At 36.4% G+C, this 18509-nt stretch overlaps 1 protein-coding gene across 9 annotated transcripts in view; it reads right to left on the bottom strand.

Annotated features, from left to right (window-relative positions):
* Window positions 1-18509, bottom strand: part of RAPGEF6 (Rap guanine nucleotide exchange factor 6) — a 204212-nt gene that overhangs the window by 114775 nt on the left and 70928 nt on the right. For all 9 annotated transcript variants that reach the window (XM_070517465.1, XM_014827310.3, XM_044780408.2 and 6 more), the window contains one exon: window positions 17172-17312. In XM_070517465.1, coding sequence (XP_070373566.1) covers window positions 17172-17312 — 141 coding nt within the window. The remainder of the gene's footprint in view (window positions 1-17171; window positions 17313-18509) is intronic.

Below are 18509 nucleotides of genomic sequence, written 5' to 3'. Positions count from 1 at the left end.
GCATTTTGTACATATATGTTAGTAAGAAGACTCAAGATCATTTCAGTTTCAGCACCAGAAAATAATTATATTCATGTATAGTACCAACAGGGTAAATTGCAACCAAACCAAAAAGTAAAATCCTAATGAGCACCTTTCCCTTTTCATAAATCATGCTGATAGCACACAAAGAAGGACTTCAAGCTGAGCAAGAGAGACAGCCATCTCTTAGCTGCTTTAAAAGACTGCTGCCCTGTATATGAAATGCAATCCACTAACGCCATATGTTAGAACTACTGTAGTAAACAGCAACTCAATTAAGGAACAACTCTCTTTTCCCTTAGTTTGGCCTTTAAGTGAAGATGACATCATCCTTTTCCTTGTTCTACCAATCACCTCATAGTACCTGCCATTCTAGGGAATTGTCTAGTGAATCTAGCATGCAAAATCTCCCTGTGCAACAATACCATGAAAGAAAAGAAACAGGTCAAACTCCATATTCAGCATGTGAAACCAAGAGCATTCTGATGATACACTACACTATACTGTTTCTTCAGAAATAATGACTTAATCTCTTAATTACTGAAGGAAGATATAAACATCTTTTGAAGAGAATAGTCAGTAATTCATCAATAACTAAAATATATGATTACGTGAATCTAATCATTTTTCACTTCCATCACTTTTGGAATTTTATCGTGATCTCATTCCATTGTCCTGCCAATTCAAATGAAGTAACTGCAGCAAAGGAGAATACCCTGATACACACATTGTCTAGGAATCATCACCACAGGATAGCCATTTAAGAATACATTTCCCCTGCATATGAAATGCCATGATGCTAAGCCATACTGCTGAGATCTTTAGCTCTTAAACGGTCTTTTGCACTACCACAAAATAAAGCAATCAATGTATGTTGGCTTTGCAAAGCTTCAAACCATTACAAAATATTTTTATAAAAATGCAAATGCTACAGTTAATAATTAAAATTTATGTTAACTGTATAAACTATTTCTAAACAAAAATACAAACTGGAACATTTGGAATCATATTGTATCGAAAGCAAAAGATGAGGTTCTGATAGTTACTAAACTAGAAATACACCTTTTATTTCAATAAATGACAAGACTGAAAAGAAGGGGAAAAAGGTCATCATGGATAAAGGTAAGTTTTGAGAGGATACACATTCTAGACATTATGAAAAACAAAAAACCAACAATAACAAAGACCAGGTTTGTAGTAATCTCAGGCATAGTCATACAGTTTATCCCCCTTCTGCATAGTGAAATATTATAATCACAATTTACAGAAGCCAAACTCAAAAGGAGGTGAGAAATAAAAGAAAAATGATGCAGTTTTACAAAATAAAACAAACAGGGCATTCACTTTTGTATTTTGGTTGTAAGTATTTAGCTTTTGAAATATAAACTGTTAAATGTACTGATTTTTATAGTAAAAATACTTTACTCCTTTTGGAAAATGAATAAATGACACTTTACCGTAATGTCAGAGGTAACATGCAAGCCCTTTTAAAGGATCATAGCAAGCTTTTGCACCCCTTTCCCCCACCTTACTGAACTTGAACATCTGAAACGAATCTTCGTAGTTATTAGACATGGTTAACTCCAACTCCTGGTGCCCCTCAGGAATTCCTGCTTTCAAACTACATCCTGTCTATTCCTCAGCCTTTCTGAAGGAAAGGAAGCCACAGAATCAGCACTATCCTCCTATTCTTCTGTAAGAAACAGTGTGCTTCAGCACACTGCCATCTACGTCCACTAAATGATAGCACCATGCTGTTGAAAACCCTGTCAAAGCCATCAGCAGGCCACATATGCACTATGAAATATGATCCATCCTTAGGGAGTGACGGAAGAATGAAAAGAAAAAAGGGAGAGGGAAGCCTTCATCATCAACTAAGGTGATGTAAGCCTCTATAATTAGAATCAGGGAAACCGAAGAAACAACAAAAAGACATCACCAAGCTTCTACTTTCCCCTACACTGTGAAGTTGTATCAAGCATTTTTCACTCACTTACACACACACATACACAAACTAAAGAATACACTTTGCACATTAGTAATCAGTAAGTATGCTACATACTATATGCAAACCTAATGTAAAGGTTTAAAATACTGTATTATTTTCTTCAAAAAATAAGATCTAGCCAATAATTAAAACAGAGCTATCTATAAACATGACTGGAAAAAGAAATCTCATTTAAAAAATTAAACCATTGAAAATATTGTCTCAATCTGTAAATTCGTGGATTATATTAGTGATTACCTTTACATCACTTCTCTAATTTTAAATACTGCCTTTTCTAGTACTATAAAAGCCAAATGCCAAACAGAGCATAGTTACTGAAAAAGTAACAAGTTAAACTAAAAGGCAGTAACAACCAGCATTAATCTGTTTGCTATGTCTGAGCAGTTATTCCCCTTCCAACTGGAAAGCTCTTGGAAACCATTATCATAGACCACTGGTATACTGGTAACAGAGCTGCTTCAAGCAATCTTCAAAACAGCTTTCTTTAACAATCATTGTGTAAAGTGTTTCAAGTATGATAAAAATCTTTCAGATTCTGGTTCCCTGGGCAGATCCATGTAAATCAGTGTCACTGTTAAGGGAGAGAGAACTGGCCCAGACAACCAGAGGTATGTGCCCTGTCCCCATCCCAACACTCCTGAAGTTCATATTCATATAGAGTGAATCATAAAGACAATTTCTGGGGCCGGCCCGGTGGCGCAGTGGTTAAGTTCGCATGTTCCACTTCTCAGTGGCCCGGGGTTCGCCGATTCGGATCCCAGGTGTGGACACGGCACTGCCTGGCATGCCATGCTGTGGTAGGCATCACACATATAAAAAGTAGAGGAAGATGGGCACGGATGTTAGCTCAGGGCCAGGCTTCCTCAGCAAAAAAGAGGAGGACTGGCAGTAGTTAGCTCAGGGCTAGTCTTCCTCAAAAAAATAAATAAATAAATAAAGACAATTTCTTAAAATGACTACTTAGAAGTTAGCAATATTTATGTAGAGGCTTAAAAATAGTTTTCATATCCTTAAACAAGTAATTTAACTTCTATGAATCAATCCTAACAAAAAAAATTAGTCATATACAGATTTTTTCACACAAGTTGTTTGTAATAGGAGATAAATTGGAAGCTTCATGAGAATACTTTGTTACACTCATACAACAAAACATTAATATTAAAAACAATGTTTTGAGTGATGTTAGCATCATGGTAGACTGAGATCTACCAGTGATCTACCCCTCCACGATACAACAAAAAAGACATTCATGCTCCAACAGAGGACATCCACACAACAAAAAACATGTCTGAGAGACCCATGCAGCCATATGGAGGAGGGCGAAGAGGCTGGAGATCCCCTTGGAGGAGGTGAAATGGGGTAAGAGAAAACTTCACTCGCTTCCCAAAAGACTGCAATCTGGGACTGCACGCAGCCTCCAAGAGGGAAGGAAAGGGGGGAGGGAGCGCCCATTAGCAGGAACATCAAAGATCCCCAAGGTCCCTCACAGCCTAGGGGAAAGCCCTCTACCAAGGTGAAAGCTATCATGGCGGTGACTTCACCAAGCCAACACCCAAGGAGAGAAGACAGCAAGAATGAGTAAGCCCATGAGAGCACGCAGAAAAAAAGCACCCCTCCCCAGCACTGGCTCCAGAGCCTAGGAACCTGGTGGAACACAGAGGGCTCAGAATATGCAGCTCTTGACCCAAATCCAGTGGTGAAAGGTAGTAACAGTGATCAATAATACCAGGATGTGGAAAAACGGAGCTGTGCCTTATAGCAGTATCAAAAATTATTAAATCTCCAGACCAGAGAGAAAATGACAAGTACCCAGAAATCAGTCCTGAAGACACAGAAATATGTAATCTAAATGACAGAGAATAAGAAATAACTATCATCAAAAAACTCAACGAGTTAAAAGAGAATGTAGAGAAACATTCAGTAAGTTCAGGAGCTACTGCACAAAAGAGAGTGAAACTATTGACAAGAACCAATCAGAAATACTGAAGATGAAAGACACAATGGATGAGATAAAACAACATATGGATTCCCTGAACACTCGAGCAGACATCACAGAGGAGCGAATCAGCATAATGGAGGAGAGACATATTGAAATGCTCCAGAAAGAGGAGGAGAGAGAACTAAGACTAAAAACAAATGGAGAAATATCTGACTCAATTAGGAAATGCAACACAAGAATTATAGGTATTCCACAAGGAGAAGAAAAGGAAAATGGAGCAGAAAGCTTGTTCAAAGCAATAAGAGAGGAGAACTTCCCAAACCTGGGGAAGGAGATGGAAATTCACGTGAAAGAGGCTACCAGGTCTCCTAAATATGTCAATGTAAAAAGACCTACTGCAAGACATATAGTAGTGAAACTGGGAAAAGTGAATGACGAAGAAAAAATACTGAGGGCAGCAAGGCAGAAGAAAATAACCTACAGAGGAACCTGCATCAGGCTTTCACTGGATTTCTCTGCAGAAACCTTACAGACTAGGAGAGACTGGAATGACATATTCAAATCTTTGAAGGACAAAAACTTTCAGCCAAGAATATTCTCTCCAGCAAAAATATACTTCAGATATGATGGAGAAATAAAAATTTGCCCAGATAAACAAAAGCTAAGGGAGTTTGTAGCCACAAGACCTCCCCCCTGCCCCGCCCCAAGAAATCCTCAAGAAGGCCCTCATACCAGAATAAAACAAGGGAGAAAGGGGTTACAAAGCACAGAGTAAAGAGATAACTAGGTAGACATAAAAGCAGAAAATTGTAGCTATACATGGGAACAGGTTAGCAAATACTTAAGTATAACATTAAAGATAAAGGGAAGGAAAACACCAAAAACAAAGATAATCTTGTCATTTTAACCACAAACTCACAACACAAGATGTGCTGTGACATCTTGTCACATGTGAATAACATGTGACAAAAACAACATAGGAGGGGAAAAGAAAGGAGACTGAATCGGTTTAGTCTAAGGAAATAAGAGGCCATCAGAAAATGGATCATCTTATCTACAAGATTTTGCATACAAATCTCATGGTAACCACTAAACAAAAAAGCAGAACAGAGACACAACTAATAAATAAGGAGAAAACAAAGAAACCCAACATAAAAAACTACATAAAACTCAACTGGTAGACTGAAACACACAGGACGAGAAACAAGAGAAATACAGGAGAACTGGAAAACGAATGATAAAATGGCAGCATTAAGCCCTCATATATCAATAATCACACTAAATGTAAATAGACTGAACTCTCCAATAAAAAGACAGAGAGGGGTGAGATGGATTAAAGAACAAGATCCAACAATACGCTGCCTCCAGGAAACATATCTCAGCTCCAATGACAAACACAGGCTCAGAGTGAAGGAACAGAAGACAATACACCAAGCCAATGGCAAACAAAAGAAAGCAGGTGTAGCAATACTTATATAAGACAAAGAAGACTTCAAGATGAGACAGGTAAAGAGAGGCAAAGAGGGGCAGTATATAATGATCAAAGAGACCCTCCACCAAGAAAACATAACACTTATAAATAGAAGTGCACCCAACACAGGAGCATCAAAGTACATAAAGCAACTATTAACAAACCTAAAAGGAGATATTAATAATAACACGATAATAGCAGGGGACCTCAACACTCCACTCACATCAATGGATAGATCATCCAGACAGAAAATCCACAAGGAAACAGTGGAATTAAATGAAAAGCTACATCTGCTGGATTAAATAGACATAATACAGAACACTACAGTCAAAACCAGCAGAATACACATTCTTCTCAAGTGCGCACGGAACATTCTCAAGGATAGACCATATGTTGGGAAACAAGGCAAGCCTGAATAAATTTAAGAAGATTGAAGTAGTTACAAGCATTTTTTTGGATCAAATGCTATGAAGCTAGAAATTAATTACAAGAAAAAGCTGAGAAAGGGAGAAAGATGTGCAGACTAAACAACATGCTATTGAACAACCAATGATCACCAAAGAAATTAAAGGAGAAATCAAAAAGTATCAGGAGACAAATGAAAATGAAAACATACCATACCAACTGATGCGGGATGCAGCAAAAGCAGTACTAAGAAGTAAATTCACTGCAATACAGGCTCACCCTAACAAAGAAGAAAAACCCAAATAAACAATCTCAAACCACGCCTAACTGAATTAGAAAAAGAACAAAGCCCAAAGTCAGCAGAAGGACAGAAATAATAAAAATCAGAGCAGAAATAAACACAGTTTGAAACAAAAAAGGCATCAGAAAGGATCAATGAAATAAAGAGCTGGTTCTTTGAGAAGATAAACAAAATTGACAAATCCCTAGCCAGATTTACAAAGAAAAAAAGAGAGCTCAGACTAAATAAAATCAGAAACGAAAGAGGAGAAATTACAATGGATGCCACAGAAATACAAAGGAGTATAAGAGAATAATATGAAAAGTTATATGCCAACAAAATGGACAACCTAGAAGAAATGGATACATTCCTAGACACTTACAACCTTTCAAAGCTGAATCAAGGAGAAATAGACAATCTGAACAGACTAGTTACAAATACAGAGATTGAAACAGTAATAAAAAGCATCCCAAAAAATAAAAGCCTAGGATCAGACAACTTCCCTGGAGAATTCTACCAAACTTTCAAAGAGAATTTAATACCTATCCTTCTCAAGCTATTCCAAAAAATGAGGGAAGATGGAACGCTTCCTAACATTCTACAAGGCCAACATCACCCTGATACCAAAGCCTGACAAGGACAACACAAAAAAAGGAAAACTATAGGCCAATAATGCTGATGAACATAGATGCAAAAATCCTCAACAAAATATTGGCAACCCAAATACAGCAATACATCAAAAGGATCATACACCATGATCAAGAGGGATTTATACCAGGGACACAGGGATGGTTCAACATCCACAAATCAATGTGATACACCACATTAACAAAATGAGAAATAGAAACCACATGATCATCTCGATACAGAGAAAGCATTTGACAAGATCCAACAGCCATTTACGATAAAAACTCCTAACAAAATGGGGATAGAAGGGAATTATCTCAACATAATAAAGGCCATCTATGACAAACCCACAGTCAACATCATACTCAATGGGGAAAAACTGAACACCATCCATCTGAGAACAGGAAGAAGACAGGACGCCCAATATCACTACTCTTATTCAACATAGTACTGGAGGTTTCGGCCAGAACAATTAAGCAAGAAAAGGAATCCAAATAGGCAATGAAGAAGCGAAATTCTAGCTGTCTGCAGATGACGTATATAGATGATGACATATATAAAGAACAAAGCTGGAGGCATCACAGTCCCTGACTTCAAAACATACTACAAAGCCACAGCAATCAAAACAGCACGGTACTGGTAGAAAAACAGGCACACGGATCAATGGAACAAAACTGAAAGCCCAGAAATAAAACTGCACATCTACAGACAGCTCGTCTTCAACAAAGGTGTCAAGAACATACGATGGAGAAAAGACAGTCTCTTCAATAACTGTGTTGGGAAATCTAGACAATCACTTGCAAAAGTAGACCATTATCTCACACCATACACAAAAATAAACTCAAAATGGATCAAAGAGTTGAAGATAAGTCCTGAAACCATAAAACTCCTGGAAGATAATATAGGTAGTACACTCTTTCACATCAAACTTAAAAGGATCTTTTCAAATACCATGTCTTCTCAGACAAGGGCAACAAAAGAAAAAACAGACAAGTGGGACTTCATCAGACTAAACAGCTTCTGCAAGGCAAAAGACACTAGGGTCAAAACCAAAAGACAACCCACCAATTGAGAGGAAATATTTGCAAATCATATATCAGACAAGGGGTTAATCTCCATAATATATAAGGCACTCACAACTGAACAACAAAAAAATAAACAGCCCGATCAAAAAATGGGCAGAGGATATAAACAGACATTTTTCCACAGAAGATACAGAGATGGACAATAAGCACATGAAAAGATGTTCAGCATCACTAATTATCAGGGAAGTGCATATCAAAACTACACTAGTGTAGATACCATCTGTTAAAATGGCTATAATCATTAAGACTAAAAATAACCAACAGTGGAGAGGGTGTGGAGAAAAGGGAGCCCTCATATACTGCTGGTGGGAATACAAACTGGTACAGCCATTATGGAAAACAGTACAGAGATTCCTCAAAAAACAAAAATAGAAATAGCATATGACCCAGCTACCCCACTACTGGGTATCTACCCAAACCACCTGAAATCAACAATCCAAAGTGACACATGCATTCCTATGTTCATTGAAGCACTGTTCACTACAGCTAAGACACGGAAGCAATCCAAGTGCCCAGTGACTGATAATTTGATAAAGAAGATGTGGTATATATACATATATATATACAATGGAATACTACTCAGCCAGAAAAAAAGGCAAAATCCCATTTACAACAACATGCATGGACCTGGAGGGTATTATGCTAAGCGAAATAAGCCAGACTGAGAAAGACAAACACCATATGATTTCACTCATACGCAGAATATAAACAAACACATGGACAAAGAAAACAGTTCAGTCACTACCAGGGGAAAGAGAGTAGGGGGTCAGGGGAACGAGAATTGGGGGTGAGCACAGGAGGTGAAGGGGGGCACCTATATGGTGACAGACAAGAAATAATGTACAACTGAAATTTCACAATCATATAAACTAATAAGAACTCAGTAAAATTAAAAAAATGTTTTGAGAAAAACTTACAAAGGCAGGATATATAACTAAATATTTAGCATTATCTAAATTAGTAAAATGGTCTGAATTAATCAAGATACATACGTTTAAAAATCATTAGCAACACTAGCTATCTGTCGTGTTGAGGATTACAGCAAATTTATTTCCCTCAATATTCTTCTATAGGATTTTACATTTCTACAAAGAACTTTTTTTTTCACAAAAGTTTCTTTTTAAATCTGCTCTAGATAGGCATTTGTCCTATTTAGTTTAATTACAGTATCACTCCTTTGCCTTTTCTCTGTTCATTTGTGGACTCATGACCATGTAACTGTCTACAAGAACCTTTCATTAGGAATTCTACATTATTTCCCAGAAGACTAGTGAGGAGCAGAGTTCTCCTAGGAGATGTTAAACACTCATGAATAAAAAGAGAAAAGTCCACTTGTGCTTTTAAGGTGAAAGCACCATAAAGAACACATCTGTCCAGAGCATTCTGGGTCGTAAACAGGGTGAGAGGACGAGCAATATTGAAAACCCGCAGATTCTCAGAGGTAGGGCTCCAAATTTCTCAATAGCAGTCTCGTCAGCACTCACTGTCTTATATACTCCAGATACAAACGTCCTTACTTTAGAAGTGACAGAAGGTAAAAGATTGTTTATTCACTCATTCTTTCATTCTACGAGTATTTACTAAACACAAAATATAACTAAAAACAACCAGATCCACCAAGTCCACAAATACAAAATAAAGTTCACAATGTTGACAGCTACTTCATCAAGCAGTGACTACGATTTATATAGTCCAAACTTGAAATTCTAATAACAGATGCAAAAGGTGTGTTTATACCTCTTCCATTTTGACTTGAGTAAATGTTTAAATCATTTGCTCACTGGTGCTCTGCTATGGTCTGAATGTTTGCATCCCTCCTAAATTCATATGTTGAAATCCTAATCTCCAAAGTGATGTTTTAAGAGGTGGGGCCTTTGTGAGGTGATTAGGTCAAGAGGGCTCTGGGAATGGGATTAGTGCCCTTACAAAAGATGCCCCAGAGAGATCCCTACCTTTCTCCCACCATGTGGACACAGGAAGAAGTTAGCAGTCTGTAGTTAAAAGGGACTTAGTATCTAGATGAAGTCCCACACATGATGCAGGGATCAAGGGTCTTAAATATTCCTTAACATTGCAAATTAGTGCCTGAGATAGGACAAGATCCCCTATCACCTGACTCCTAGTTTAAGGTCTATTTTATAACATCAAACTGAGGAATCTGTCTCTTACAAACCTGACCACAACCAAGGATTTTATTTATTTGCACCTAGTTTCTTCGGAAGTCCAAATGGGTGGTCCTGAGACAAATGCTGGGATGCTGCTATGGTCTGAAGGTTTGTGTGCCTGCCAAATTCATATGTTGAAATCCTAATTCCCAAGGTGATGCTATTAGGAGGTGGGGCCTTTGGAAGATGACCAGGTCTTGAGGAAGGAGCCCTCATGATTGGGATCAGTGCCCTTATAAAAGAGGCCCCACAGAGCTCCCTAGTCCTTTCCACCACATGAGGAGACAGCAAGAGGTCAACAGTCTACAACCCAGAAGAGTGCTTTCACCAGAACCCAACCATGCTGGCACCCTGATCTTGGACTTCTAGCCTCCAAAAGTGTGAGAAATAAATTTCTGTTGTTTATAAGCCACTCACTTTGTGGTATTTTGTTAAAGGAATGAACAGACTAAGACATGCTCCATGAAGAGATCTCAGCAACCACACATTTGGATCAAAGTCCTCTATTTTCTCATGAGCTGGCTGGGGAGTAGGATTCTACTTCTTACTACAGGAAGAGCTTGATCAATACAACATACACAGAATCCACAAAAGCAAAACACATTTTGCTAAAAACCTTAAGATGCCAAATCCATGGTCAAGTGGATGCTTCCAGGCATTAATCAGCACACCAACATAAAGGTGGTTAAATGGTCTGGTCCTAATAATCAACTCTTATTCAGCTGCACTGACAAATGTGTCTTAATCTCTCTAAATATGCTCTGAATCCAAAAAAATAAGGAGCAGAAGGGCAGAAAACAAAGTGCAATCACAGAGGTAGTAAATGAGAAAGAGCTGCCTGCTGCATTAGTAATTTGTGAACCTAAAATAAAACAGTAGATTCTAGAGTGTCATATCATGCCTACCACTTGCCATACTATCCCAGAATAACAGACTGGGTAAAAAGAAAACATATAAAGAAGGGTGAGCAAAAGGAAGCCCTCCAAATTTCAAACCACAAACCATGATGCTGTCATGGAAACTCCTCTTTCCAGGTGTCCCTTTGGGAAGAGTTGGCTGGCTCCATTTTTGTGCAGGTGCTATGACAGAGAAAGAGAGGAAGGCGGCCAGTAGCTTACACTGTGCCTGAGAATGTAAAAAGCACTGTAAGCAACATAGGGAACAAGAAAAAAATTATGACTTAGTCTACTGAGGAATTTGGGATCTAGTTGAGAGAAGATAAGCATAAGCACCCACACAGTTTTCTTACTCAAAATTCTAACAGCAGCAGAAAAGAGAAATCAAGAAGGACTATAATTTCCTAAATGAAGTATTCAAACACAAACAAGATTTTTTAAACCTTTGAAGACTGTCCAGATTTATATCTGGGTCAATAATATTTCTATAAAAATGACTGAGCATGAATGTTGTCTGATATTCTAGAGATTCATTTCAAGTTAAATAAAGGCATATTTGGTGCTTGACCTTGGTGAAACCAAGATACTTCCCTGTTATTGGCCCTGGTTTAATTTTACCATTTAACTTTACAAATGCACCAATTATAAAAATTCAACTCAGGACATTTGAAAAATGTTCACTGTTGTGGGCTATTTAAAACACAGCAATGAAATTTATATTAAAAAAATACAGATATTTAAGAAATTCTTAAGTTGTTAATTTTGTTTCCTTTTATCTTTAGAACAGAGCAGAATTATATGAGCACACTGCATGTAAGCATGTGTAACATCCTAGAGAATCAATGAGGAGAAGTGTACAATGTGAAGAGAAAATGTCAGGGAAGTCTCCTCCAAAGAGGTTACAGATGAATGGAGTCTTGGGAGCTGAGCAGCACTTGTAGGGGGCCATTCTGGATGAAAGGAGTAAATGTTAAGATTCAAACTGATTCAACGGACAAAATTACATTAGGTAAAGAAGCCTATAAGAACCTTCCAGAGAGAGAGAAGAAGAGGACAAAACGAAGAGACCTCCAACAAAATGATGGGGCCAGAAGGCTGAAAAGGTAGAGTGGGGCCAAATGAGGAAGCGATTTATATACCACATCATCTAAAAACTTATTAAAATAAAAAATTTTTGAGCTACATTTCTAACATATGTAATTTACTGATAAATTAATATGTGTATTACCAGCAAAAATATTTTGTGTTCATTATGAAATATACACAAAAATCCCCAGAAATTTAGAAGAATAACAGTACATATAAACGCCACTATTTTCTTCCCATGTCCTGGACACTATTTTGCAATGTACGTTTTAAGACATTTGGGTTAAACTACCTGCTTTGCTAACTCCTATCAGAAAGAAGTCCTTCAAATCAATAATTCCAAAACCAGTCATCGGTTCTTGGCAGACATCCCGCCATCATTTAATTGGCTTCTAGTCACTAATCATATATAGTAAAGCAAATCATTCGCTGACTTGCATATACATTTTGCAACCACTTTAATTTTGTAAGGTTGGACAAAGAAATTACCTTGTTCAAAGTAAGCCACTGGGAGTGTATGCTACAAAAAAATTGGAGGGGCAGTGGTAGTTGGCTGATTGTTGGTTGTTCTAACTTGCAGCTAGCTTTATTTTATTGTTCCTACCTTTATTCTCTCTTTGTTCTGATTCCTTTGGCTTATTTACTTTCAGTTATCCCAATATATTTACATTTTTGGTAAACAGGTTTTATGTCCAGGCATAGAATAGATAAGTAATAAAATTATATTGTAAGCAACAGGAACGAAGATTTTTTTTTAATATTTATAACAACAATAGAATAGAAGCTGCTGACATTACTGAATGTTTTTCAGGGCACCAAACACTAGGCAGAGCTTTTCATATATATTCTCTTGTGTCATCCTTTCACAAATGTATAGGTTATATATCAAAATAGACGTAGAAAGGTTAAATAACTTGCCCAAAGTTACACAGGAACCTAAAGCCGAAACAAGAACAGGAACTCCTATTTCTCCTTGACAGGCAATGTGAATTGAGTCTTGAGGATGATTAGGATTTTGCCAAGAAGACAAAGAATAAAAGGGCATTCTAAGTAAAAGGAACAGTATATATAAGAGATGTATATAAAAACAGGTTTCTCACATCACACACACACACAAACAGTAACTATGTGAGGTGATGGATGTGTTAACCAACCTTATTGTGGTAATGAATTTGCAATATATATGTACATCAAATCACCAGGCTGTACACTATAAACTTACACAATGTTATGTCAATTATATCTCAATAAAACTGAAAAAAGTAAATAAAAACATGGTTTCTTCAAGGGTTAGCAAATTTGTTCAGCATGGCTTAAAGGTAAGGAATACATAGAAAAACAGAATAAGATAAAGCTGGAGAGGTAGACAAAGTCCAGATCTGTCTGTCCAATAAGGTAGCTACTAGCCACATGTGAATTATTTAAAGTTGAAATTTTAAATTAAAATCCTCAGTCATAATAGCTACATTTTAACTCCTCAATAGCCACCTGTGGCTAGTTTCTACGACCAATTTGGAAAGCACAGATATAAAACATTTCCATCATTGCAGAAAGTTCACTAGACAGAACTAGTCTAGACTATGAAGGTCCTTATGTGCTCTATCATTGGAATTTCTCTGATAGATGATGGTAGGCCATGAAAAGATTTAACAGTTTAACAGAAGTGATACTGTTAGAGCTTCATTTAGGACTGACAACTAAAGTGAATGGACTAGCTGGCGGGAGGGGATTGGAGAAGATATAAGGAATGGGTCTATCAGTAGGGAAACCAGAGAGAAAACAAAAACAAATCTTAAAACCAAATAAATAAAATGATCACGCAGATATTTTAATGAAGAGATTATGCAACACTTCAATTTTTAAAAAATTTTCCAAATCTCTTATAACAAAAAATACTGTTTTTACAGTGAAAGTTGGCTGAGGGAGTGTGAAAGATGCTATTACAACAGTTCTAGAAAGAATGGCAGTTAACACTAAGGAAATGACATGGGGAAACAGTGGAGGGCACAATTTTGAAATATTTGAGAGGAAGAATCTATAGATATTGTCGTCTGATTAGACTGTGAGTCACATATTCCAAATACTTCAGCAACCACTCCATAAGACAGGTAGACCTGACATCACTACCCTCAATTTAAGAGGTAAAGCAACCAAGCATGAAGGGTTTAGATGAAATGCCCCAGTCATACGGTTAGTGAAGGAAGAATTCAAGACAGATGGCTCATCTAAATGCTAGACTATTTCCACTTGGCTTAATAGCCCATCCTACTCATCAACTATTGCTCTCAGTCATCCTTTTTCTTCTTCTCCCTAAAGCCTCCCAGTACACAGTTGTATATTCTAGTTGCAGGTCCTTCCAGGTGTGCTATGTGGGATGCCCACCAAAGCACGGGTTGATGAGCAGTGCTAGGTCCGTGCCCAGGATCTGAACCGATGAAACCCTAGGTCACCGAAGCAGAGCACATGAACTTAACCAGTTGGTCATGGGGCCAGCCCTACAGTCATCATTTTGCTGTTTCTAAATATCAAATACACCCTCTTCAAAGATCAAAGCTCTGAAATCACTGAAAATATTCAGAGACACTTAAACTTATTGTAAGCTCTGCGAGCAACACCCAAAGGAGTTTCAAAAATATTGATACTGTTATAAATGTCCTCTTAATATTTTAAAAAAACCTTTCACATTAAGATTATGGTTCTCATCTTTATAGAAAGCAATGTATGACAAAACTATGAAAACATTTCATAAGAATAAACCACCTTTTTCAATCATTCTAAGTATTCAGTTAGAAAATAAACACACACATCATCTTTCATATTCACAAAACCTTGATACACAGGTTGTGCACTTTTAATAATTATGATACAGAAAACAACAGTAACAAAATATTCTGTACGACATTAAGAATTTTGATTTTCAGCAGTCTAACAAGAAAAACTTGATGATGGTTTGCAAATGAAAAAAGAAACTGTCAAATTTCCACTCCTGTCTACAACAAAGAATGATTCCTCCTGATCTGTCTCTATGAATTGCTGACAGTAGAAGAGAAGAAATAAAGGAACCCATAGCAGCCATAAGACCAATTCTCCTCTGGATGCTTTCACAAATACAAATTAAGATTTTTTGCTACATAACATCCTTATCCAGACCAACTACCAATATGTAGGAATTTGGCTAGATGATAGGTTTTACATAGTTGGTGACATTAATTAAAAGTAAATGAAAAGCAAGTGCAAGTAACATGACCAAAAATCTTTCTCTAACCCAGTCCCACAGTTAATAAATCAGTTTTGTCTACACTGAATCAACTTAGCTCTCTCCTTCCCATGACCTACCAAATTCCAGATAGTACTTAGTAGGATAACCACCTAAACTAGCTATACAGCCTTTATATGTGAAAATGCCACACTGTGGGGGAGAATCCCAAGCAGTGTGCACACTGCTCTTTCTGGTCCACTCAGAAAACCAGCATATGCCCGAGAGGACAACTTTCAGCACACAAGAGGGCTAAAAGTAAACGACTCACGAGGACAAACGAAAGCTACCAAGAGAAAATGCAATCTATCTAGGCTTCATGACATGACACCAAAAAATTTGAGAAAAGAACACACTACAGTTGAGACTAGACTAAATAAGTAATCAAAACACACACACGAGCTATGCATTCTAGCTTATATGAGGAGAACCAAATAGTACAATTAAAGATACTTAAATTTAGTAATTCTACATCTCAGAATTTTTTCTAAAGAAACCAATATATAAGCATATATAACCACAAAGATATTTAGCATCTTATTTTTTAAAAAATAAAAAATTAGAAAAATCTAGATGACCAAATATTGGAAACTGAGTAAATAAATTATGGCAATTATTATAATTGCGTACCACGACACTATTAAGAATAATGTTGTAAAAACAATCATTTAATAGCATTCAAAGATGTTTAGATCATATATTTGCTTTAAAAAGTTATAAAACAGGTCATATATAAGTTTTAAGAAATTAGCCAAAAAGTTTACATATCTATCTATATGTTGAAAAAGCTTATCCAAGAATACACAAAATGTCAGTGACAGTTACATAACTGGGTGGCGAGACTAATCAACTTAATTTTTCAAAAATAGATATGTTACTTGGGTAATAAGGCAAAACATGTTAGCTTAAATTAATTAGTGATGAGGAAATTATATAAAAAGAAATAATCAAACAACAAGAACAAGAAATGAACTTTGCGTAGCTCTGGATGTGGTAAAAACTTTTGGGACTATTTCATATGTTATTGTTTGTTATCAGAAACAGAATGCGCTGAATCAGTGAAATTAGGCAAAGGTGACTGAATCCTTAGAGCTCCCTTAAATCTAACACTTATTCCAGTACAAACCCCAACTCTCTAAATAAGCCTCCTTATTTCTAACATGGAACAAGTGAATTTCTGTTTCTGACAACCAAAAGAACTAAACATATCCTTGGGAATTTTGCTGCACTCAGTCCTAGACTAACTTTTTATACTTGGGGTATCATGACTCCTTTGAAAACTGATAAAATACAACAGTATTTATTCTTTCTTAGATTATCCCTACTTCTTGAGTCAACTACTCTTCAGCCTAAAATGAAATTATCTACAGTTATAAAATTGAAGACTTCTGAAGAAACAGCTATGTTTCTTCTGGTGTTACAAAAGTTAATTATTTCATCTGCTACTTCTTTTTCAATATTTGTGTGTGAAAATATACCTTTAACACCTGCATATGTTTCTGCACTAACACTAGCATATGTCTCACATCTCAAAGAAAGAATTGACATATTTTTATTTCTTTTGTATGCCTTATAGCATACCAGAAAGAAAGCTCCCAATAAGTCTATTATCTAAATTCTCAGGTAGGACGCTAATCTATACTCCATTAGGCAATAAAAAGGAAAGAAAATCCACAACTATGTCTAAAAATATGTAGTAAGAACTTTTTTTTTTACATTATTTAAGCAAAAACAAAACTCCCACTGGTAAGAATATTTCTACCCAACTCAACCAACCGTAAGTATTTAAAAAAAACATACAGATATATTTACCTGCCCCAAACTTTTCCACATCGAGCCCAAGGTGTTGATATTACCAAAACTATATGTATATTAAAGATACTGTATATGAAAATTAAGGAATATCTATGAAATATTCCTAAATATACTCACAGAAAGATAGCTGTTAATGTCCACATCATCAGTGATAGTTTGACGCTCTCCTTTATAGTTAATTTTCCGAAATCTTCGTCGAGACTGTCTGGCAGGAATCTCTCTATGTAGAAAATCTTCATTATCTTTGGAATTCTCTACCTGAAACACATGTTCACATTCCTGATTAAACATCCAACTTTTCCATATTACTGACAGTCTATGGAGTCTTAACAGGCTCATAAGGAGGCTTCATTTACTTCTTGCAAGAAACTGCCTCAAGAAAACAGTGTGCATAGGACAGCGCTCATGAGTTCAAAAAGTTTAAAGGTGACGTTATTACAAAGATCCAGACCACAGTTTCCTTCCAGGAAATAGTCTCTCTCGCTCACATAAACACACATCCTCTAAGTAAAGTCACTTACCAGAAATGAAGGCTGTTAACTACACCTACACATTCAATAATTACAACTTCTCAGTTAGTCCAATTACAAACTGCCTGATTATATACCTATTTTATTGAACAAAAAATCATGGTTATAATTTCAGTGAAGTGCTAAACGGTAAAACAAAAATGCTTCAGTTTATAGATGAACAAAGTAAAATCCAAAGAGATTAGTGACTTTCCAGTCTCACTGGAAACAACAGTGATACTTATTAAAGGTGAATTAGAATACAGGTCTGCCTTCAAAGCTTACGCTATCGATATAAGACCACACTGCCCTTCTAATTAACTAAACTATAATTTAAAAAATTATTTTTACAAAGGCATACTGATATGTTCTAAAGTATACCTTATAATTTACCTCACATCCAATAAACAAATGATAGTTTCAGTTTTTCCTCACAACTACTTTTCCTGCTAATGTCACATCTCTTGTTAATATCAAAAATTCCCAGTCACCCAAGTATGAAATTCCATCAACATTCCCAACTCCCCTGCTTGTCTTCCAAATCTTATCTTCAATCATTTTTCAAGATTTCTCAGTCCTTGTTTTTACAAATCTTCTCACAATGCCTTTTCCTTCATTCTCATTACCACCGTCCCTTATTCAAGCCTTAATCACTTCAGTCCTAAACTATAGCAATTCTGCTGCTTCAGGAATGCTCTTCCCCAATTCCATTCTGCATGGTCAAATAAATCACCTAGATAAATTATCATCACACCAGGTTTCCTGTTCAAAATGCTACAATGGACCTCTAACAGTTACCAAATAAATTTTAAACTATTACATTTGATATTTAAAGCCACATATGCTCCATCCCCAAAATATTTTTACCAGTTTATTTTATACGTGTAAGCCTGGAAAACTTGCTCCCTTATCCTCCTCTCTACAAAAAAACCCTCTCACATAAAAG

The sequence above is a fragment of the Equus asinus genome, chromosome 9, assembly GCF_041296235.1.
Source record: "Equus asinus isolate D_3611 breed Donkey chromosome 9, EquAss-T2T_v2, whole genome shotgun sequence".
In the NCBI taxonomy this organism is placed as follows: Eukaryota; Metazoa; Chordata; class Mammalia; order Perissodactyla; family Equidae; genus Equus; species Equus asinus.
The sequence above is the reverse complement of the archived record's forward strand: the minus strand, read 5'-3'. Positions and strand labels throughout refer to the sequence as shown.